General features: G+C 37.0%; 1 protein-coding gene across 8 annotated transcripts in view; it reads left to right on the top strand.

The window, feature by feature from the left end:
* CAPN7 (calpain 7) overlaps positions 1-23,820 on the top strand; it is a 32,067-nt gene that overhangs the window by 3,748 nt on the left and 4,499 nt on the right. For 2 of the 8 annotated variants that reach the window (XM_086742786.1, XM_086742787.1), the window contains exons 2-18: positions 499-607; positions 2,511-2,663; positions 4,853-4,920; positions 5,971-6,171; positions 7,727-7,813; positions 8,724-8,850; positions 9,597-9,682; positions 10,164-10,257; positions 11,795-11,941; positions 13,648-13,754; positions 14,351-14,471; positions 14,714-14,858; positions 16,631-16,730; positions 18,383-18,518; positions 18,972-19,047; positions 21,366-21,511; positions 22,239-22,301. In XM_086742786.1, coding sequence (XP_086598912.1) covers positions 569-607; positions 2,511-2,663; positions 4,853-4,920; positions 5,971-6,171; positions 7,727-7,813; positions 8,724-8,850; positions 9,597-9,682; positions 10,164-10,257; positions 11,795-11,941; positions 13,648-13,754; positions 14,351-14,471; positions 14,714-14,858; positions 16,631-16,730; positions 18,383-18,518; positions 18,972-19,047; positions 21,366-21,511; positions 22,239-22,301 — 1,896 coding nt within the window. In that variant the 5' untranslated portion in view covers positions 499-568. Of the gene's footprint in view, positions 1-498; positions 612-2,505; positions 2,705-4,852; positions 4,921-5,970; positions 6,172-7,726; positions 7,814-8,723; positions 8,851-9,596; positions 9,683-10,163; positions 10,258-11,794; positions 11,942-13,647; positions 13,755-14,350; positions 14,472-14,713; positions 14,859-16,630; positions 16,731-18,382; positions 18,519-18,971; positions 19,048-21,365; positions 21,512-22,238; positions 22,302-23,820 lie in introns of those variants that run through there. The other 6 variants (XM_086742783.1, XM_086742784.1, XM_086742785.1 and 3 more) reach the window with 5 other exon arrangements.

Below are 23,820 nucleotides of genomic sequence, written 5' to 3'. Positions count from 1 at the left end.
GAGTAATACTAAAATAAAAGATTTTTCTAAACAAAAATTCTATGCATTTGATTTTGAAAAGCTTTTATATTGCTTTACTTTCATTATTATCAGATTAAATGCAAGTAAGTGGTGTGTCGCTTTTTTCCCACTAACCTTCAGTCCAGAGCTTTAAAAATAAAAGCAGTTTGTGGCTTGTGAGCATTACTTAACCGATTTCAGTGCACGCTTGAAAAATTTTACTAGAAGTCTCCTAATTCCATGCATTACTTTACAGACAGACCTAAGATCTGGCCTTATAGAACCTCAAAAGCTGGTGTTTTTTATAATCTTGAACATGATCTCATTATAACTTGAAACTTGTTCTTTCCAGCAGAATTTCGCTGCAGCCACTGAGTCTTTTTGGAGATGTAGGGGCTTGCTTTCATGCAACTCATGGCTGCTGTAGGCCTTCTGTTTATAGAAAGTAATTTTCTAGGCAGCAAACATTAACTTTGTCTCAAATTCTTCTCCCTGTAGGAAGCTGCACAAGCCTTGATTTATGCTGGGATGGCAGGGTCCAACTTGGAAAATATTCAAGAGAAAATAAATGAGTACTTGGAGAGAGTTCAAGCTCTCCATTCAGCAGGTGGGTAAGGAGCTTTCTAATTAAACCTCTGGTTAATTAATTGAGTGGAAAGCCTTTCGATGCTATGAAATATGTATCAATTATGTTTACTCTGTTTTTCATTATTCTAATTTTCTTGTCCTTTGTGAAGGACCACAAATACAATGAGCACATCAGTGTTGTGAATTCTGAAATACATCAAAATTGAAGCAGAGACTTACTTCCTAAGGACTTGAGTGTGGGTATTCCTAGGAACCACATTTGCAGAGCAAACCTGAGAAAGTAATTAAATATATCAACAAAAATTGATCAGGAAAAAAATCAAAACTCACATCTGACCCACAGCTGCATGATGGATTTGAAGTGAGTGGGTTCTAGTATTTATGTAGAATTACTAACTTGGAGAGGGCAAAAGAGCTCTTTGCTCTCATAACAATTTCCTTGTTTGATCCAGTTTCAGTGTTTGTGCTTAGACCAAAATCTCAAATTTTTGCACATCTGAAATTCTTAGAATCATAGAATCAGTTGGCCAAAAAGGGACCTGGGGAGGTCTGTAGACCTCCTCAAAGCAGGGTAGACATTGATTTTTGGACCAGGTTGCTCAGGTGCAGTCAGGTCCTAAAAACACCTAAGGACAGAAATTCGCCAGTGCCTCTGGGCTCCTGTGCCAGGGTGCAATTGTCTTTCTATTGAGCTGTTTGGTTTTTGGTTTGTTTTTTTTTTTTTTAATATATATATCTAGTTGGATTCTCCCCTGTTTCAGTTCATAGCTGCTGGCTCTCATTTCCTTTCTTTGCACAGTAGTGAAGAACCTGAATCCATGGTTTTTTTTATAACCTCGTAGTTACTGGCAGGTTGCTATTAGAATTATAGCATCTTTAAGGTTGGAAAAGACCTCCAAGATCATCAAGTCCAACCATCAACCTAATGCTACCATGCCTACTAAACCATGTCCTGAAGTGCCACCTCTACACATTCTTTGAACACCTCCACTTATGGTGACTCCAGCACTTTAGGTGGTGACTCCACTGTTAGGTCCCCCCAAAGACATGTCTCCTCCTGGCTGGAAAAGCCCCGCTCCCTCAGCTTCTTCTCAAAGACCAAGTCCTCCAGCCCCAACGATCATTAGGGACCTGAGATTGGATGTGGTATTCCAGATACGGTCTACTGAGTACTGAGTAGAGGATGGTAATTCGCTTCCCCACCGTCTCCTGGCAGTGCTCCTGCTGACACAGCCCAGGGTGTTGTTCCAGGGTGCTGTTAGCCCTCATCACTGCCAGGGGCCTGCTGGCTCGGGCTCACCCAGCTGTACCCAAGGACCCCAGGCCCTTCTCTGCAGAGCTGTACCCTGCAGGGTGTTAGTTTGTCCCAGACATGCAGCATAGCATTTGTCCTGGTCGAACTTCCTGAGGTTCATGTCAGCCTGTTAGTTCAGCTAGCCTGTGGCCCTTTGAATAGCAGCTGTGTCCCTGAGTGGGATCTGCAGCCTTGATGAAAGTGAACTCTGTCTTCTCCTTCAGGTCATTAATAAAGGTATTAAATGAGATACACACCTAAGGAACTTCTATATTGCAGCAGGTCATGTGTTTTCATAAATTCTGTAGTATTTAACATAATTAAACCACGTTGACCCTAGCGTAGTATGAAGGAGATTTCATTTGTATTATATAACATGTGAAATGTCCTGAGAGTTTATCTCTACTTGGTGGGGGCAGGGGAGCAGTGCAGAGAGATGGGGGGATGTGTGTGTTTTCTTGTCCTTGCAAAGATGTTTTTAGCAAAGTTTAGAAAAATTTCGTTGCCAGCCAAAAAATAGGTATTACCCATCTAATTAGAGCTGCTAGTGTTTCAGAACCATGTTAAGGATATTTTCACATGTCTGCTGCTGTAGACAGCTAAATGCTTTCTTTTTTGTTTAGTTCAGTCACAGAAAACAGACCCTCTGAAGTCAAAACAACAGTTGGACTTGGAGCGTGCTCACTTCCTAGTTACCCAGGCTTTTGATGAAGATGATAAAGGCAATGCAGAAGAAGCTGTGGAGTTGTACACGGAAGCGGTGGAACTCTGTTTGAAAACAGTATGTTAAGCTACAAGTTAACTTGGTGGAATTATGTGATGGTAAGAAATTCTTCCACTTACACAAATGACTGACACTTAAAGGCTGGATTAAAAATGGAGTACCTGTATTTCTAAAATCCATTTTTAAATCTTTTTTTTTCCACTTTTTTTTTTAGTGTTTTTTGTAGTCTTTACATTATGTTGCTGTTCAATACTGTAAATTTATGGGGACTTGTGATTTATGTGTTTTTCCTGAACTGGATTATACTAAAAAATAGAAATATTCTGGGATTTTTTTCATGTTAATTTTTGCCCTGGAGCAAATGCAACACTAAAACAGAAATTAAAAACAGTTAAAACTGAAGGTAACTTGTTAATGTGTCAGCTATATTACTTTCTGACTACATAAAAGGAGGTAATTTTAGGGAAATCTTTGTGTGTAACACTTTCTGAAAACGTAACGGTCTTCTGATGCCAAAACTAGTAAAAATACTACTTGATTACTCAGTGCTCAACATTAAAGCTGAAACTGATGGTAAGGATGAATTGGCCATTATGTAAATGATGGAGAACATAATTACAGGTACTGCTTTTTTCCCTTAAGTCCAGTCACCTTAACCAACTCATTACAGGAAGAGCTCACCATCATAATGTAACTCCACCAAGTCTGTTTTTCTTTTTCCTTCTCTTCCCATTTTATAATGTAAATACATGTCAGGGGTTGGGAGGGGAATTTTACTTTTGCTACATGCTAGAGTAAAATCTTCTTTTCTCTGAATTCTATAAACCGGTTTTATGTAGGCTAAAATATCCGATGATACAGTGTAACCAGATGAAGAGTTAGTAGAACTGCTCTAGTTTTTCCACTTGAGCTGTTGGAGCAGAATGTCTTCAGCCTATTACATAAAACTTACTGCAGCAGCATGCTGTTTTTCCTCTGCTGTGTTCCTCCTTCTGTTATGTCAATGCATGCAAATATTGAAGTTAGGCTGAAATTATTTCTTGTAAACAAGTGCTTTTATTGGGTATTTCATTAAGTAAAGACACTGCTGAAGTTTCTTTTAATCTTGACTAGCGTATTGTTTTGTTGAGATGACTATAGGCATTGTCCCTCAAGGTGATCAAAAAGTAGCACTTTCTTCCCAGGATGAAAGAAGAATGAAGGAACTCTGCTATCTTGAAGCTTTACTTTTCTCTTTCTCCTCAGTATATTCAGGTGGAAAGATTTGTTTCTTCATTACCCTTGAAGTACTCAGGGAGCAGCCATTCCTCCTCTTCTGTGGCTGGCTCCTAGATGAGTGTGCTGGTGTTCTATCTCCACTGCTTACCTTCATACATTTTTCAAAGTCTTTTCCAGCCAGGAAATCCAGAGTGTAATTTATTTGCAAATGAAAATAGTTCCTTACAAAGAGTGTTTCTAGTTTTGTTTCTTGGGGTGAAAGTAGCTTGCCTTTTGTTTCCTCAGTTGACCTAGCTGACCTGGGAGAGTCGGTCAAGGTACAAAGCTAGAACCTGAAACCTGCTTGTGGGAGTCACAGGAGAAGCCACTCCTCATGTTGTGCCTCTCGCAGATGGTTTATCTGCAGCAGCCATGCTTCATCTGTAAGGAAAACAAAAGCATAAACTGTCATAGCTGACCTCCCAACTGGGAGTAGAAGTTAGCACTCTTGGTATCTGTTTTGGTGCCCTGTCATATATTATTTTATGCCTTAGATGTGCAAGAACAAGACTTCTAACTCACAAGCAATCGTATTTTTTTTGTATTTTATGAAAGTCAACATTCAAATTTTTTTTTCCTAAGTTACCATTATTATTTTTTTACTCTTTTGGGGAAAATAATTGGAACACATCTAAGCTCAGCAGTATACATAACACTTGGTTTTGTCTCTTTCTGCCCATAGTGTTTTAATATGGTTAATTCTTCTGGCAAACTTTTTTTATATACAGTGTTTCCCACAAGGAAGAATTTTAAATGTAATTTCTGGTCTATGAATGTTCACTGGAACAGCAATGTGATGTTCACTTACTTAGTATGCTTTTTATACTGAGATTAAAAGAAAAAAACAATTTGCTAATTTCAAAAAAGAATTGGAAAAAATAGCTAGTTACTGTTTCCTGTAATCTGTAAGTGTGGAATTTGACAAACTGAGCTTATAAAACTAGCGGATTTTTTGGATGTGTAGCTTTTTCTTTTATTTTCCGTTTAAGGCTACTGAAACTTCAGAAGCGGGCCTCCAGTCAAAACTGAAACAGCTGGCTCGACAAGCACTGGATAGGTGAGTATTGCTGATGTTGGTAAGCATACTTGCTGTCAGATCTAAGTACGCTCTCTGGGTTGGATTCTCAATGTAGAGTGCCTGTTCTGTACAGCAAAGAGTATGGATTCTGGGTATACCCATCTCCTGTAGAGCTTTCCCTGGAGACAGCTGCAGGCTGCTGTGCCACTGAATGTAGCAGCTGTTGTGTCAACCCTCTGGGAATCTTGGGACATGCAGAATTAGAAAAAAAATCTGTGCATTTGTTAGTACCAATGCACTACTTCCATCTTCTGAGATATAAATCGTAATAGAATATTCCAATTTATGGCTTCTATAAAAATGCTGAATTCAGAACAGCACAAAGTCAGAGTGTTGGCATCCCTTCATGAAGAAGACAGCTTGGAAACTGGGAAATACTTCTCTTGACAGTAGCAATCTAATTGTATGGGTAAATCCAGTGAAGTGGAGTCTATATCTGAAACAAGTTACACAAGAGTAGATTCAATGGAACTCTTTCTAAGTCAGCTGTGTGATGACGAATAATGGACTATGTTGGGCTAAGTTTCAGTGTAAGCTGGTTTTCAGCACTTCTCAGTCTGTGTTTAAAAAAAAAAAACATATTTTGCATATGTGTGACTATCCAGCAGCTTAATGCCACAACAACAAAATATGGCTCCTGAACACACAGTCTTCAAGCAATTGAAATGCTAGGTTGTGAGAATACTAGTGGGTTTTTACTGCGATTGTAGTTGCTAGACAAGTGGCCTTGGTATGAGGTTCCAGATAATGAACACTTATACAAATTCTCCTATTAACATAATTAAAAGGCAAGAAAAATCTAACAAGTTCTGCCAAAAGTAACTTATATATGAATTGGAAATGCTACATTTTAACTGACTCTAGAACAAAAAAATAAAGAAGTACTGGCATCTGAAATTGTTTTTTCCTTAGAAAAATTTGTGCTGGTCAGCTTGGGCGTTTGTTCAATGTGAACCAGACAAATAAATAATTGAACCATAACTATATTTTTATCATTGTTTAATTAAAATGCATTTTTATTTGCTTTAGAGCAGAGGCACTGAAGGAATCTGTGTCAAAGTCATCTCAGAAGGATAAGTCAACTGCAGCTAAACCAAATCAGCCAGTCAGAACATTCTTTCCATTGGGACCTGATTTTTCTTTAAATGACAAACCACAGACAATCAGAGCAGTACAAGCTAGTGAATCTCAAGGTCAGAGATACACTGCAGAGGAGATTGAAGTACTCAGGTAAGTTGAAGACAAGTTTTTCCAAAAAGTTACCATTTGTGCTCACATCCTTTGTGCATCTTGCACAGTAGATTGCAACAGCTGAAGCATGAGGTGTATCAACAGAGGTTGGAAAACCACCTCTTACAAACACCATTGTTGGCATTACTCACACGTTAATAAATTCTTGTATCCTCTACAGTAATGTAATTAGTGGCTTTTATTCACAGAGCATACTTTCTAGAGTGTATTTAGAAGACAATTTCTTTTAACTGACTGCCAGGATTATTTTTCGTAGCTTTATTTTTGTATATTACGCATAACCTACCTGACTGAGTTAATTGCAGATCTGTCTGTGAGATGCCAAGGTACACAGATGATTCTATAGATTATACAACTACTACTTCACTGGAAATTGAGGAAGCATAATATTTTGTAGGACTGTATCTTCTGTTACATCCAGTTCCTTTTGCTCTGATTTTTTATTATAGATGGAATAAGCTACAAATAATCCATAAAACCTTTAGCCTAGTTCATGGATTTCAAAAGTTACCAAATATATCTTAACAAAAATAAACACATTGTTTGATAGATGTTTCCACCTTCCTCCTCATGCAGTAAAAAAGATTGTGACAAAGGTGATGCTCAATGCTGCAGGATTTGCTCATAAAAACATTCAGTCAGCTTGGTGACTTTAGGCATGTTAAATGGACTGAGAATATGGTCATGAAGATAGAAGTGTACATGTGTTTGAAAAGGTGTAGAGCATTAAGAATTGCCTTATTAAAATTTCACTGTTTTTCCTCTTGTAGTGCCTGTGCAGTGAATGTTTCCGGTTTTGTGAATAGTTTGGGTGGGTTCTGGGTTTCTTTTGTGTTGACTTTTGTTTGAGGTTTCTTTGTTTGTTTTGTTTAAGTCTTCCAAGAGAACGTCAAGTTGTTTCACATCTTTAATCTTCATTTGATTTAAAAATATTTCATATACCTTTTTCAGTTAACTCCTTGTTTGAAACTTAAATTGCATTTATATTTAAATATGATTCTAACTTTTTCTAGAAAGTGTTCTGTGTGCTTTAGTCAAAAATGTACTTATAAACATATGCAGTATTTTTGTTATTGTTGACAAAATATTCCAAAATACTGCTAAAGTGTACCAAAATTAGATGAAATCTAAGTGTTGCCAGTTGTTAATAAGAAGCTTAAGGGACTTGAGAAATTCTATTTGTTAGGGAAATGTAGTTTTAAATGTGACGTCTAGAACTAAGAAGAGGTTTACGGCTAACAGGTTTTTTTGTTTGTTTGGTTTGGTTTTGTTTTTTTTGTTTGTTTGTTTGTTTGTTTTTTTTATCCTGGCATGGTGACTTGTCCACAGGTATGTGCTTGCAGGATTAGTGACTGAGCCATCAAGTCAAATAAATGCAGTGGTGTTTTCATTTTCAAGAGGTAGTTGTCTTGTTTTCAGAAACAGTGTGTGTCTTGTTAGTTTTTCAAAACTAATTTTGTTGTTACCTTTTGGAACTTAGTCTTTGAAAGATGATAGGTTTGTAACTTTTTTTTTTTTTTTTTATGACTTGCAGGAAGACTTCAAAAATTAATGGCATTGAATATGTACCTTTCATGAGTGTTGATCTGAGGGAACGTTTTGCCTTCCCTATGCCTTTTTCGTAAGTGTGATTCAATTACTGAACTTTGGCTTTTATTTCCAAAGTTTTCCCATATTTGTTTTTTCTATATTTTTCGCAGTTTAAAGTTGTTTAAGTAGGTTTTTAAGCATAATTCAAGCAGAGATATGTAAATGCTACCACTTCCTTGTTCCAGTCTGATCTTAAAACTGTTTAATGTAAGCTGATCCTGCTCTGCAGTGCTTTTGCGTTTGTGTTTTCAGGCCTGTAAGGATAACACTGTAATTGGCTTTTTGGAGTATTGGGCTGGGCTGGTAACTTAGGTTCACTTCCTGATTCTGCTGCATTCTGAGTTTGGCTCCCTCTGACTCGGTTACCTGTAAAATGAAGATGATACCACTTCCTCTGCAAAGGACTATTCTGAGGAAGAGGGATATGTAATTGCTAGACCTTCATTCATGAGCAATAATAATGTGTTAAGATTACATAGCCATAACAGACAAAGACACCTGGGTTTGGTTGGAGTTTTGGTTTTGTTTTTTTTTCTTTTTCGATTTTCTGCTAAAGGCTTGTCAATCAGACAAGCCTCTATTGTCAGAACTAAAGAAACTTTTTATTATTAGTTCATCATATTGAAATAAAGTGAAGAATTTGAGTTTCTGCTGCTGTAGAAGTCTTCTTGGAATTTCCTTTCCTGTTGAAGTCCTACATTAAGGAAGCTCTTGGGTGTTATTTCAAGTTTTAAGTATTCTTGCTTTTTTCCATAAAAATCACAAATTTAGCAGTAGCATTCTTTGAAATTGTTTTACACCTCTGTATAAAAAGCTGTGTAATTGTTCTCCACATATTTTGCACCATCAATCAGGCATGTATAAGACTGGACATACCATGAAAAGCTTTTTTTAAACTGCTGTTGGTTTATTTCTACTTTTTTTTTCTCTCTTAAATCTAGTGATAAATGTGGGAAGTTACCATTATCCCCCAAACAGAAAGCAATGTTTGCCAAGTGGGTGCGACCGGATGACATAACAAATAACCCTACAATGATTTATACTGTATCAAGTTTCAGCATAAAACAGGTAAATTGCTCTTAAAGAGAAACGTGTGCAGCCAGCAGTTTATTGCAGGGGATACAAGACCTTCTTGTTCGAAAAGGAATTCTCAAAAGCAAGAGTGCTTTCTTTGGTTCTCGTGAGATTAAATAAAGAAATAATTAGCATTGCTTCAGATTCTATGCAGAACAAACAGGTGTGTTACATGGAAGTAGAAAATGAGAATTTGAATTCCAGCTGAAAATCCTGTTTTCTGGAGATAGTAGTAAGGTTAATGTGAAAAAAAGGCAAAGTATAATCTGCAGCAAATTGTTCACTTAATCTACTTCCTGGAAAAAATAATGAGAAAGATTTTTAAAGTTTTATTTGACAGGAAGCAGAATGGCTAATTGAGAATAGGGGAAATGTGTTGTTTAACATTGAGTTACAGATGGTCCAAGCTATTCTGAAATTAGCAATAGATTATGCCGTTGGAGATGGTTTATATTACACAGCGTGTTTTGGGGAGGAGGAAGTAAGTGTGAGTGAATGCTGAGGTATCTGCACTTGCCTCTGATTGTCATTAATAATTCTAACTCTGGTTTGCTCTGTGGGGCCTCATATTGAGCAAGCATGCTTCCTGCCTTTTTTAGAAGTAACTTTGCTTCTGTTGGTTCAAATCCTTTCCCTTTTGAAGGGAATTACTAACTGAGGATTTTCCTTCCCTCCATACACCCCGATTGTCTTTCAGTGTCTAAGTTATTACTAAATGTCCTCACTCTTTTTCTTCATAGACAATAGTGTCAGATTGTTCTTTTGTGGCATCACTAGCTATCAGTGCAGCATATGAAAGAAGATATAACAAAAAATTGATAACAAGGTAAATAGCTGTTGCTTTCTAAGATCTTTTCAGACTTTATATGTTATATGACAGTTGGACACAGGGAAAGCTAGCATTTGTTTCACCTTCATCTCCCTAGGACTCTCCTTCTTCAAATGTTTGACTTGTTATTCAGGCAAATACTGTATTTATACTACAGATATGTAAATACTGTTTGTTCAATAGTAAGATAAATTTATTTGCCTTGCTTCTGTTGGAGAAACAATTAGGTTGCTTATGTTGTTTCTGTTACTGTATTAAGCTGTGAACTGCAAGAAGAGCCAGGCCTAAAAAATAAAACTGTTTAAACATCACTGTCATGTTTGCTAAATTTGAGTTGCTCTTTCATTAAGAATTCCATATTTATGTTCAGTATAAATTCCAGAAACAGACTATGTTAATTACACTTTTATTGTTATCAGTGTATGTACAGCCAAGTCATTTATGTTACTATTTCCTCCATTTTGTTTTTTTTTAACAGTATAATTTACCCTCAGAATAAGAAAGGAGAACCAGAATATAATCCATGTGGCAAATACATGGTGAAGCTTCATATCAATGGTGTACCTAGAAAGGTAAATGGTTTTGGGGAGACTTCATACTGTTTCTGTTTAAGTCATATATTTTAGAGGCATGGTCTGCTTCACTGTGAAGCTATGCTTGCATAGCAAAAACTTCAGATATATTTTGTTGGAAAGTGGTTTTTAATTGTTAAACCTTTTGAGATTCATTTTGGTTGTGAAGTATATAAAAGAAGGTAGGTATTTCTTCTACAGATGTTCATGATGATAGCCTTACTCGTATTAAATGTATTAAAAAATTTTTATATTCCTTAAAAGAATTCTGGAGACCATATAGGAACAAAATTATGCATCTTGTATTTATGAATAGGGCATGAAAGTAATCCAATTTTCCACTCCATCTTAGAAAAGAAGTTATAGAACTAAAAAGTACAGAGGGGGATGTCCAGGAAGAGTATAGACGTGGAATTACTGTAGAGGAATAACTCAGATGACCACAGACTTCCATTAAGGGAAGGAGATACCTGAAGATATATGATAGAACTTGATAAGCTCACAGATAGCTCTGTTTTTTGGGTTTTTTTTTCAGTGCAATAAATCAGGGCATGAAATAATGTATTTCTTCTTATAATAATTAACTATAGCACTGATTATTGCAGATTGTAGTGCCTGATGGATCTTTATGGGAGTTCAAAAGCTGAGTCGTCATATTCATCGGGCAGGGGAGTTAGAGGAAATTCCTCTAAGGCTATTAATTGCTAAGATATAACCTCTGGGTCGGGAAGTCTTTGAGTTGCAAAATTCTGGAATCTGACTGTTTCAGGGAAGTATCATTTATGCGCTTGCCTTGCTCTTAATACTCCTTCAGAAATATCTCCTAATGGCTGCCTTTTATTAGGATGAATAGCCATTTGCTCTTCCATGAAAAGGATTATTCATTCCTGCACAGACAGGATTTGACCAGAGAATGTGCTGTGTTGGTAGCCTGTATTGGTAGTGGACTAGTGTCAACGTGAAACTGAAACATCTGTTCTGGGAAACTGTTTCAGACCACTACAAGGACTGCAGTATCAACCTGTAATAATGCGAAATATATTGTACCTAATTTAAAGAAGGAATGTTAATATTTTCACAACTGCTGCTTTGGGTTGGTTTTGTTGGTTTCTCGAGAAGAAATTTAAATCTGAAGCAGAGACTGTGAAAATGATGTGGCACATAGTTCGTTTCCTTACAGATAAGTAACTGTTTATTTTTCTGCTGGCTACCAAGCGCAGTCCATGCTCTGTTTCCTAATAGGTGAGGGATATTGTTCGGCTTTTCTCTCCTTTTTCTAACACTGGTAATTACACTGAACTTTTCTGTGGTGACGTTTTTCAGTAGGTATTAGACACTTTACAAGAGCATACTGTCATCATCCCCATTCTACATAGGGGAAGGCAAGATAGGTGATCACAAGTCACCCAATGGACCAATGCAAGTAAAAGCTGCCAACAGAATTTCTTGAGAAGCTATATGTTAATGAGAGTTTGGTTTTATTTTTTAAATACTTTATTATCTTTATGATGACTTTTCATTTGTTTATTCCACACAGGTAATCATAGATGACCAGTTACCTGTTGATCATAGTGGGGAACTTCTCTGCTCTTATTCTAACAATAAGAATGAATTATGGGTATCACTAATAGAAAAGGCTTACATGAAGGTCATGGGAGGATATGATTTTCCTGGATCAAATTCTGTAAGTACTAGATTATTTCTAAGAGGCAAAAATTCCACTTAAATAATCTTGGGTCAAATAACTTTCCTTCTAGGGAAAGAAATTAATTGCTTGGGGAGGCAAGTATTTGGTTTGATATTTTCTTAATATTTTTTTTTCTGTTTCTTTCTTTCACAAATATGCTTAGCTGTACTTGATGAGGTTCATTCTATCAAAATAGAATGAACAAGACATCTTGATGGGCAGAGTTAATCTTGGTTCTCTAACTGCAGGATTGGCACTTACAGTTGGGAAGTATATGTGTTTATATAGAGTCTAGATGAAAGTGTTGAGTAAAGTCATAAATTTTTTGCCCGTATCAATACTGCTGATTTTTGTTTCCAACTGCTGTTCAATAAATGGGACAGTTCTCCCTCAGTAGTTAGGGGAGTAAATAGGAAAGGAACAGGCTAGTCATGTCATATGTGTCTGTAGAGGGAGCAAGTACTTTGATCTGTGGAAGTCTGTTTATCAGATTGTTCCACTCATTTAAATAAATATGTAATGGGTTCCTATAATGTGGTTACTAAAGAAACAGTCATCATGCTGCAGCTAGACTGACGTGCAAATTATTCCTTTAAAGAGAGACTCTTTACTGAAATGGGTAGCCTGCACAATATTAATTCGTTACTTTGAAAGCATTTCTGATTTTAAATTAAAATTCTTTAAAATTTTAACAGTATATTTTTTTTATTTCATGATGCTGTTAACATTCTAGTTGGTGTCTTGATAATTGCATTCTTGGAGGGTAAACTAGGTAATTGTCACCTTTTGAAATTATGGAGACAAATGTGGCTTTGTGTAAGGGTAAATGTAGCATACATTTTCATGTATGTTTATGTCAGTGTTGGGCTGCTTTGTTTTGGAGGACAGAAGCTGGTGAGAATAGCTGTATTTTATTCCCATTGCCATCCTCTAACTTGCTATCTGGAAAAACAGCTTGACTTGTGACATTTAATCTCCACCCTTCCCACCCTCTCTGCTCTCAACTGTGTTACAGCTTCCTTGTATAGTTAGACTTACTTACTAGCTGTGTTGTACTTGTAATTCCTCAAATCCTACCCACCAGTGCTGGTTATGGACCCTTCAAGCATTTATAGTCTCTGCTTTTGCTTTGAGGAGTACAAAGCAAAAGAAAAAGGAATAAGCAATATTTCAAGGAGACTAAAAGGGGAGATTAAAGCCTCTTTTTATGGAAATACATGTCAATGTCAGCTTTACCAAAAAGAACAAAAAACCCAAACCCTGAGCCTTAGAAGTAAAACTTAAATTATTTAAAATGCATATATAACAGCAAAGTTCCAAGTAGTGCTTCAGAGACTGTGCTTTAAAAGTCTGTGAATCAATGAAATAAATAGAACACATCATAGAATTGCGTACAATTGATCACTCTTTTATGCTTCCATTGCTCTGTAATTCCAGTTTGTCATCAATTCACTTTCCAGCTTTTTCTTTTTTTCTTCTTTTTTTTTTTTTTTTTGAGGCTATTTGGAAATGTTGTCCTAAACTAACCAAATAAGTTTGTTTTTGTAATACAGTCTTAATCTTGAGCCTTGTATGTGTAGAGCTATATTGTAACTTGTGTATACTTGATTTCTTTCAAGGCACTTTCGTAGTTTGTGTATAGACATCATATGCTTATTAGATGGATTATCTATTCTGATTTCTTTTGAATGCTTGCATTTCAGAATATTGATCTCCATGCACTGACTGGTTGGATACCTGAAAGAATAGCTATGCACTCTGACAATCAAGCTTTCAATAAAGATAGTACTTTCAGAATGCTTTATCAGAGGTAGAAGTTTGTTCTTTCCTATGTAATTAAAATACTTGCTGTGTAGTAGCTGCGTTACTACTGTAAAAGCAGTGCAGTCACCACAGATCCTTCACGATTTGTAAACAAATTGTGCTTTGTAAAACCTCCATGTGCTTTCCAGAAGAAGAACAATTGTAGTATTGGTGGCTTTGAGAGAACAGAAAAGTAAAATGTTGTAGGTGGTTTTTCTTCTTTACATTTAAAGGGGGAAAAAAATAGTAGCCCATTTTGTTGATGAAGAAAATAAAATAAGGAGTCAGAGGAGAGCAGCTTGGAACTAATATACAAGTTAAGTGTTCAAAAAGTAGAAGGAAAAGTGTTCTCTGTTCTCACACAGTTCCCCAGAACTTTGGCATTTATCTGCTGCCCTCTCCTTGGAAATATTCAAGGCCAGGTTGGACAGGGCTCTGAGCAACCTGATCTGGTTGGAGATGTCCCTGCTCCTTGCAAGGGGGGTTGGACTAGAGAACCTTTAGAGGTCCCTTCCAACCCAAATTATTCTATGATTCTATGAAATACTAGTGTGCAAGTTGCTAAATTTTTATTAAGCTATTTTCATCTCTCTTTTTGAACAGATTTCACAAGGGCGATGTCCTTATCACAACAGCAACAGGGGTGATGTCTGAAGAGGAAGGAGAAAAATGGGGTTTAGTTCCAACCCATGCATATGCTGTCTTGGATATAAGAGAATATAAGGTATCAAGTAAAACTGAAGATGTTTTCAGATGGCTGTTTGAAACCTGTCTGCAATGGGTAGCTACTGATTTTTTGCTCTAATGGCTGACATAGTTTATTTTATCTTGCGCTCCACCGGGAAATTCCAGAAACCTTAATGATTCTATATTTTCTTGAGCTATTGGTCCATGTTCCATGTTAATATAAATATTAAAATTACCTTGACAAGATGAATCCAGCAATTTTATTTTGTATTTCTTTAGGGACTTCGGTTTCTCCAGTTGAAAAATCCCTGGAGCCACTTACGTTGGAAGGGACGTTACAGTGAAAATGACACTAGAAATTGGACCCCAGATTTACAAAAGTACTTGAACTTTGATCCCAGAACAGCTCAGAAAATAGACAATGGTAATAAAGTTTAAAAAGTCACTATATTTTCAGATAATATCCTGCAGGTGTATCCCTGCAGGAAGTTGGAAAGAAATGCTTAAGCACAAGGAGAGGGAGAGTAAAATAAATGCTAGAAAATAAATAGCCCAGAAATTTAGAAAGTATTTGTTTAAATCTGACATTTCAGGTTTGTCTGGGGTTTAAGTAATGTGAACTGTTTAATATATCTCAAATTCATTGACAAGAAATTGCCTCTTTGCTTAAGTGCTGCTGTCTCAGTATCTGGGCGTGGCAGAGTTCAGTGCAAAGATGACATTTTGACAATAACCTGTGTAATTGCTGCATTTTAATATGTGAATAGGCCTTTTGTGGGTTTTCTTCTTCTAACATTTGCAAATGTGTATCAACATGCTTACTGTAATCGGTACTTAAAGTAGTTTTGCCTGTATTTGAGGTTTTGCACTGGAGGTAAGTGGAGTTTTTTTTTTTCACTTGTATTACATTAATATATCTGTAAACAAATCTGTACATACATTCTATTTCCAGCTCTAAGAGTAGATTGAGATCAGTCGTTAAGACAGTAGCACTACTACATCACTGTTCAAAGAAAACACTTGGAATGATTGCCCTGTCCCATCTTCCCTAGGGAGCAGCAGAGTGTAGCATCTGGAAAGCCAGTGTGGGTTTGCTGGTGGACATGCAGGTTGCTGAAGGTTTAGAAATTCTGCAGAAGCTGTGTTTTACGTTTGGAAAGAGATGTCTGCTCTCTTTTAGTATCCTAGGTGCTCTCTGTGTATCTCTATGAGGGAGCCCTTTTGTTCAGTGCCACTCTATTTTGACGACAGTATGCATCCAAAATAAATTACAGCATTTAATGATAGGCCTTATGCAAATGCGTAAGGAAAGCTTTTGATTTAAATATAAGAATAGCAGCCCTGGCTTTGTGACAGTTAATGAAATATTAGCTCATTATTTATTTACCAATTCATTTAGTAAGGAATTTATATCTGTAACATCTAGTAGTTAAAATTTATATACAATTACATTAATAATTTTAAGGGAGTTGTTTATTCTGACTGGATTTACATTCTGGTCTTGTTGTCTAAGTGTGTGCTCTACTGACTGCAATTTTTTTTTTTTAGTACTGCAAGATCTGCAACTGCCTGTGTCAGATACTTGAATTATAAGGCTGTTATCTTTTTGAGAGTTTAATCAGGAATCTGTCAGCTTGCAGGCATTGTTGTTGACTGGAGCTGCAATTAAAGGAGCTATAGAGGACTGGAATAAATGCATGAGAATGTTGTAAAGATGAAGCAGATTCAGGGGTGCTAAGCAAGTCATGTCAATGTTGGATGAAGTACCTTAGAAACACATCCAAATGTACTTACGTGTTGGTTGAATACTTGATCATGCTGGATGACTACTGAAGTAGGTTGTTGATTAATTAATGATGTCCCTTTCAGTACAACAGATTCTCTCATGCCTTTTGCTTAGTGCTTGAGAATGAAAAGCATCTTGACAGCTTCAGAAGGTCCCTGAGATAAGCACAGACTAATTTATTTTTCTTAGTAGAACTTGTTTGTTTTGGGGGTTAAGTTTACATTTAGACATTTTGGGCAATGCAGATGTTACTACTAAGTTTTACAGAAATGTTGCTTTATATAAGCTATATCATTTGCCTGGAAAGAGAGTTTTGAAAAACAAGTGAAATAGAGCTGTCTGGTAAGGAAACAATAACAGCATTTCTTTTTTCTTTTTTCTTTTTCTTTTTTTTTTTTTTTTTTTTTTAGGCATTTTCTGGATTGCCTGGGAGGACCTGTGCCAGTACTATGATGTTATTTATTTGAGTTGGAACCCCAGTCTCTTTAAAGAATCTACGTGTATTCACAGGTTGGTCCAAGAGAGAAAACTTTTGTGTCGATATCTGACTAAATATTCTGATGTGGTGTTTACTTCCTTCCATTCTTCCTAGTTACAGCTGAAGAGGTTGGACTCCGACTACACTCTCTTGAGCCTGACTTTACACTTAAAAATTCTCAGCCCAGGCTTTGATTTTGACTGCTTCTGTAACATTGTTGAAATTCCAGTGGCCTTTGTGATGTTGCTGTGGGCCTAAGGTTTTGTAACCAGATTCTGACCTCAGTCTCACATCTCTCTTTGAGAATAAAAATCAGATTTTTATTTGATCTGTCTTTAAGCTGTGACCAGACAGTGCTTGAGTGACCTAGCTTTTATTTGGAATTCATTTTCCTAGGCAGTTGAAAGTAATTTGTGCAGTACATCTTGTCTTTATAAGGTGTTGTGATCACTGAGGTCAAAGTAGTTTAACTAATTCTGTTTTTCAGCAATCATAGTTATCATAAGTAATCTTCCTTGCCTGCTTATTTTCTTTTTCTGAACATGATACCTGTCTGATACCTCATATCCATGATATTTAGTCTTTTTGTTACCCAGTTTGAGGATCTGTGCCTCTCAGTTTCTGAAAGCAAGAGTTTCTCTGTTTTTCCACTGCACTATACTGCTCTTTGACACTGCTTCCACACTGTTTCTGTGCATGTTAGCTCTGCACAGCCTCCTTCATCCAAAGTACAACTGCTGAGCTTATCTGTAAAGGCTCCTTCCATCTTTGTGTTCAAGTTAATTCTAAAATACGCTGTGGTGATGTAGCAAGATGAGGTAATGTGTATGTTAATCTCAAAGCTCATCTGCTAGTCTTTCCTTGTATTATTAGTGATTGTCGTACCCCTGTGTAGGGAAATGCCTAGCACAGTGGCAGTTGCCATAAGAACTGGAGTAATGATGGTGATAATTTGAAGCTTGTTGACAAGGCAGCCTTCCGTGCGTGCTGTTCTGTATTAAGTGTGGGAGGATCAGTGAGACTTACGGTAGTTTTATCCACTTCTGTTCCCAGTGTGCCAGGCTTTGCATTCAGTCATCAGCATGTTTTGGTTTTCCATATCTCATTTTTCTTGCCCAGACAGTTCATGAGGCAAATTTTGCAATAGGGCACCTCAAAGATTTTTTTTTTTTTTTTTTTTGTTTTTCCCCATCTCATGCAAGCACCCTTCCAAACATAATACAGATGAAACTTTAAAAGAAAAATTATCTGAATAAAAAACTGGAGAAAAAAAATTGGCATGCTTTTGTATGGAGTCTTAAAGTTAAAGCATAGATGTTTTTCCATTAATAATAAATCTGGTATGTGCAATCATTATAATAATTGGCTAGCCTGGGCTCCCTGGATGGCTCAGATGTTTGTGTGGTTGCAGTCACCGTACCAAACAACCCATCTGTTTGTATCTACCATTTTTTGTTATCACACTTCTATTGTGGTAAAGTCGTTTATAAAATAAAATCGTAAGGTAATGTTTTTAATACTAAGGCATTATGTAACCACTGTCATAGATTCCTGCAGAAAACTAGCCTTCAGTCACTCTCTTACTGATCATGGGTAGCTCTGCACATACATAGGATTTGGAGTTAGTTTTCAAAGCACGAATTAGTATCTTACTCCTCTCATAACGAGTCTGTATTACTTTTAGTACTTGGGATGCGAAGCAAGGTCCCGTGAAGGATGCCTACAGCCTAGCTAACAATCCTCAGTACAAGCTGGAGGTCCAGTGTCCACAAGGTGGAGCTGCCGTCTGGGTCCTGCTTAGCAGGCACATCACCGATAAGGTACCGGGTTCTTTTTCTTGTATTTTCTATGAGTTCTGTAATATCTTCTGTAAAGCTATATATATAGCTTTCTGTGTTATTGCTGTATTACTGCTTACATGATCATATTCGAGTATGTACACCTACGTATATTTATAAATTTTAAATTCAGCAGGTATCCATAATTGTATACACAATAGTTGAAATAGAGTAAAAATTGAGGGAGGTGATTATATTCTCTGCCATAAAGGTAATGAAGTAGCTCTGAACTGTTATAAGTTAAATTACTGGCAGTTTGTTTTTCAAGTGTGGTTTTTATTTTTAAGAATTGGATCAGGTATCTTATTAAACACAAATATCAGATCACACCGTGTGGTGATTGAAGGGGGTGATAGAATGTGTACTTGATTCTGCTTAAGCATTAGTTACATTCCACAGAAGCGTACAACTCCACTTGATTTTTCTTTTTAATAGGATGACTTTGCACACAATCGGGAATTCATTACAATGGTTGTATACAAGACTGACGGCAAAAAAGTTTACTATCCAGGTTAGTGTACCTTAATTGTCAAGAAGATTATCTTAGAAATAAATAAAGAATTGCAAAGGTTTTTGTGGAGAGGAAAGGCACTGTTTGCTTTAAAACTAGATCCCTCACTCAGTCTTCTGAAATAGTCGTTGAGCCCTGTTTGACCACCTTCAGCAGCCTACACTGAAGCAATAAACTGAGCTGTACGTGTTGGAAGTGCACAAAAAGGTCTATGTAGTCCTGCTGATGCTTATTTTGGCACAGCATTTTCTTTATTATTCTGTTTATTTTGCAGTGACAGCAGTTAATGCTTAGAGGGAACAGATGTTGTGCTTCTGTTTATCTGATAACATAATTATTTCCTACATTTGTGAAATTATTTAATGGTTTACAGCTTCCACTAAGTGAAAATAATCAAGGTTAATTGTTCTATGAACTTGGCTCAGTAAAATACCTAAGCAAGCTCATGAGATACAGCTTAACACTTCAACATATTTCAAAGTATCAGGTATGGAATGTTTACAAAAAAAAGATTTAGATGTTGAAATTTTGTCAGAGTATTATTCTTGGTCATTATAGGTCAGATTCTACTCACCTTAAGAAGGGGCTTGGCTTTTGTAGCTGAAAAAAAAAATCCCTTTTTTTTTTTCTTCTTTCTTTTTTTAATTATTTCATGACAGACAGCAGATCTGAGACGCAGGTTGAGACACAAGAAGTAAAGGTAATGCCCAGGTTGAATGAATAGGGTGAACTGCAACTTTAGGGTACAGCTAATAACGTCATATTTTTATTTATTCTTTACATCGAGTTAGACATCTCAGTGTAAAAATATTCCTTGGAATAATTCAGTGAAGATGCATCCTAGAACACGTAGAATTTGGCCTGTTGCTTTTACAGATAGGGGACCTCTTTAGAACCAGGGTTGCATTCAGGTAGCTGCTCATGCAACAGTTAATTAGAGAGTAGCTTTTAAAGCTCTTTTCAACAAAGAGTGGAATTTGTGTGTTTTTTTTTTCTATTGGAATGGCTAGTAAGGGTTGCATTGTTCATCTCTGCTCTTGTTCAATGAACTCTGCCAACCAGTTCCGTTAGAATCAAAGGTGTCTTTCTGTGGAAAGCATCTGTTGAGACCTGACCGAATCATCATCAGCTTTTGCAAGAGCTGATCTTGTTAAAAGCATTTGCTTCTCCTTACAGCCCAAGAGATGCTTCTGGCCTTTCTAGTACTTGTAGCAGGGCTTATTTTACATGTCTGTCTTACTGAAAACATTCTTAAGTGGGCAAACTAAACACATTTGTATAGTGGAGGGAATTGTTCAGTTGTGCTTGAAAGAGCCAGTCTTCTAGCAAGAACTGGATGATTCTTATGTTTTGTCTCACTATGTATGTCTCGCTAGCGTTTATAAACTTTAATCTCACAAGCTCAAACTCATTTAAAACCTTTTTCCATGGAAATAGATTGGTCAAGCTGCAGCATTATTTTTACCATCTGTTAAAATAAGATCAGTACAAAGCAGGTTAATCCTTTGGCAGTGAGGCTGAGATTTCCCATTCTTAAGCTTCTTATTGTTTTATATTAATCCTTTCCCCTCTCCCACGTTGCTTTGTGGAAGAAAATAAAAGGAACTGGTCCTGGGCTTATTGAAGTAATTGGCTAGACGTTCGTGCTTCACTGAAATTAAGAGACGTCTGGAAAGAACCAGTTAGCTGCTTTTGCAATTAGACAATGTAATTTGTTATTTGGCCTCTATTTGGGATGTTTATAGTAAGTACCACGTGTGCACTGGTTCTGGGATGCAACTACATCTGTGTAATGATCACAAGCATTTGGAGAGATTGAGAGAGAGACAAAGTGTGTGTCAGTTAAAGGAATTAAGATGTTTCAAAATCTTATTTACCCAGTGGCCAAAGATTTTGGCAGCTTGCATTCTGGAACTGTCAGATTTTTAAAGAGTGCCTAAACATTCCTTATCTTTTTCTTTAAATTTTAACATAATCACAGTAGGTCTCCTTTGAATAGTGACATTGGTGGGAGATGGATAAACAGTACTTCCAAGTAATGAGATTTAAGCTGTACTTCAAAGTGCAGAATTTGTGTTCTGTTATGTCTGATGTACCTCTCCTGAAAGTAATAGTTGCTCTTAAGATTATCTGTCCTTTTAATGAGCAAATCTTGAGGATCTGCTCTCTTGAGAGCACTCGAGTCTGCTTACAGTCTAACCTTAGTACCAACAGTCTGACTATTCTGGAAAAATTCACTGATATAAAATGGCTAAGAAGTTTACCAAGCTGGGGGATTATTTTATCCAGGAGAAGTGTTCATCCTTTTTCTTTTCCAGCTGATCCTCCTCCATATATTGATGGTATTCGGATCAACAGTCCTCATTATCTGACCAAGATAAAGCTGACCTCTCCAGGGCCCCATACGTTTACCTTAGTGGTGTCCCAGTATGAGAAACAAAACACAATCCATTACACCATCAGGGTATGTATTGTTGATTTCATAATGAATGTAAACAAATAAACTATAAATTCTCCTTTTATTTGCAAGTTTGATAAACAAGTGTGGTTCTGAATGGCTATTGTTATTTTGGGGAGGGAAGCTATGAACGATGGAGTAGAACCACTGGAGAAGTGCTTGATAATGTTCTCCATTGTAGTTAGGACAATATAGTGTGTGTGGTTTTAGTAATGAACTGTTAGTAATGAAATCAGCTGAAAAACTTTTATTTCCTAGAATAAAAAATTAATATCTGCATACAGGTATTAGTCCCAATGCTAGATGACTATTTGTTACTAAAAAAAAAAAAAAATGCAGGTTGTTTCCAATTTGCTTTTAAAAATAAAAATTAATCAGAACTATGTCTTGTTAGTCCCAGGACTATTCTGGATTTTTAGTTTCAGATGGGGTTGCCCGATGAGTAGTACATGTAGTTAAGCATGTAGTTAACAAGTGTCTAAAAAGTATAGAATCCATAGAATGGTTTGGGTTGGAAGGGACCTTTAAAGGCCATCTAGTCCAACCCCTCTGCAAGGAGCAGGGACATCTCCAACCAGATCAGATTGCTCAGAGCCCTGTCCAGCCTGACCTTCAATGTCTCCAGGGGTGGGGCCAAAATGATGTGTAGGCCATTCTGCTTTTTTAACGTGTCATGATTTCATATGAAAAGTGCAAGATGAATGGGTGACCAGCTGCTTCTTTTACAACACAGGTGTATTCCTTGTGCAAGTTCACCTTTTCCAAGATTCCTACACCTTACACCATTTCCAAACGGGTAAAGAAATATTTTCTTTTATGGGTCAATGGATAATAATTCTGGTTTTGCTTTTCCATATTTGAGATGTACAAGGCTTTTAACTATATTTTTATACTACTCCTCAAAAATTTCAGTTTATGCCATCTTCTAACAAATGAAGCTTCTTAACTAACAATCTGAGCATCATTAGCACAAGACCAATCCTGTACTCAAGTTACATAGAATTTGCCAAACAATTAGCTGCACTGTGAGCATAATTCATACCAACATAAAAGTCCTTGGGCTGGCTCACTCTGTTCACACCACTCTATGGATGGTGGCTTAGCTTTCACCGGCATGTGGTACGTAAGCTCCGTCTCCATTGTAGTGCGTGTTGTTAGAGCTGTACCATTGCAGATAAATAAACTGTAAAGCCTTTGTAGAAGAGACTGGCCTTTAGGAATAACAACTTGTACCCTAATATGTAATTACACTGCAGAGATCAGAGTGTGCTAGTACTACTGCAGAATAAAAACCCTGCAAAAGCATTGCTCGTTTTCCCGTGAGAGAATTACATAATTTTCTTGGAAAAACTGTTGACGTGATGGGACAAAGTCAGTAATGGTAAACCAAAGGCACCAGTAGCAAGACTGTGACCAATGGACTTAGGATGGCAATACCACAATGTGTTATTGTTCCTAAATTTTGCTAAGGCATCTCCAAGGTCTGTAATCATTGGGATAAGCACTTGCACTGCCAAACAGGATCAAAGCAATATACCCATGGTACATTCCACGTAGAAACACTCCCTGAGAGTACAGCAGCAGGGGCAAGAGCAAAAAACTTGACTGAAGTTAAGTCAGAAGCCCAGGCAGTTTGGAGGCCAGCTGCTGTTCATATTTCAGCTGTCAACATGAGCTGCAGTTATACCTTCAGCTGAAGTATAAATATAACCAAGAGCTGACAGGGTAATGTAACTTGCATGTATTTTCATGTTTTAGCAATTTTATCCTCAAGAAAGTATAAGCCAGCAGTTGTTAACTTTAATCTCTGTACCTACCATACCCTGGGGAATCCTACTATAGGCAGAAGTCTTCTGTCCAAACAGTAACCTCTTCAGGGAGGAACAAGGCTAGTTTGAGCCGCAGCGGAACAGTCCGTTTTCTAGGACACTGGCGCCTGAAGCCAAGGATTACGTTACGTTGTGTGGTCAGGGGGACCCGCTGGCTCACAGCTAGGCTCTTGAGTTCAGACAGTGTTTCGCACCAGCTGTTATTTCTGGAATTGCCCTTTGAAGCTAGCCCGTTTTGGAGAACGGTAAGTGGCTAGAGAGATTCCTGGGAACAGTGAGATGATTTGCTTGCTTCTTCCAGAAACCGTTGTCCTTTTTAGCTCTTAAAAACTGGGCTTAGTTTGGGGGAATGCTTTAAGAGATCAAAAACTCATTGAAGGTGACCAGCTTGTTCTGAGGCAGCACATGTGTTTTATGTTGTATCATGTTTCAAAAGAAAATTAAGTATGTGGAAACCTCGTGTTAATTATTTGAAGATGTCTGTCT

Source organism: Chlamydotis macqueenii, chromosome 2 (assembly GCF_036417535.1).
Source record: "Chlamydotis macqueenii isolate bChlMac1 chromosome 2, bChlMac1.mat, whole genome shotgun sequence".
NCBI lineage: Eukaryota > Metazoa > Chordata > Aves > Otidiformes > Otididae > Chlamydotis > Chlamydotis macqueenii.
Note: the sequence above shows the minus strand (reverse complement) of the source record. Positions and strands in the feature narration are given on the sequence as shown.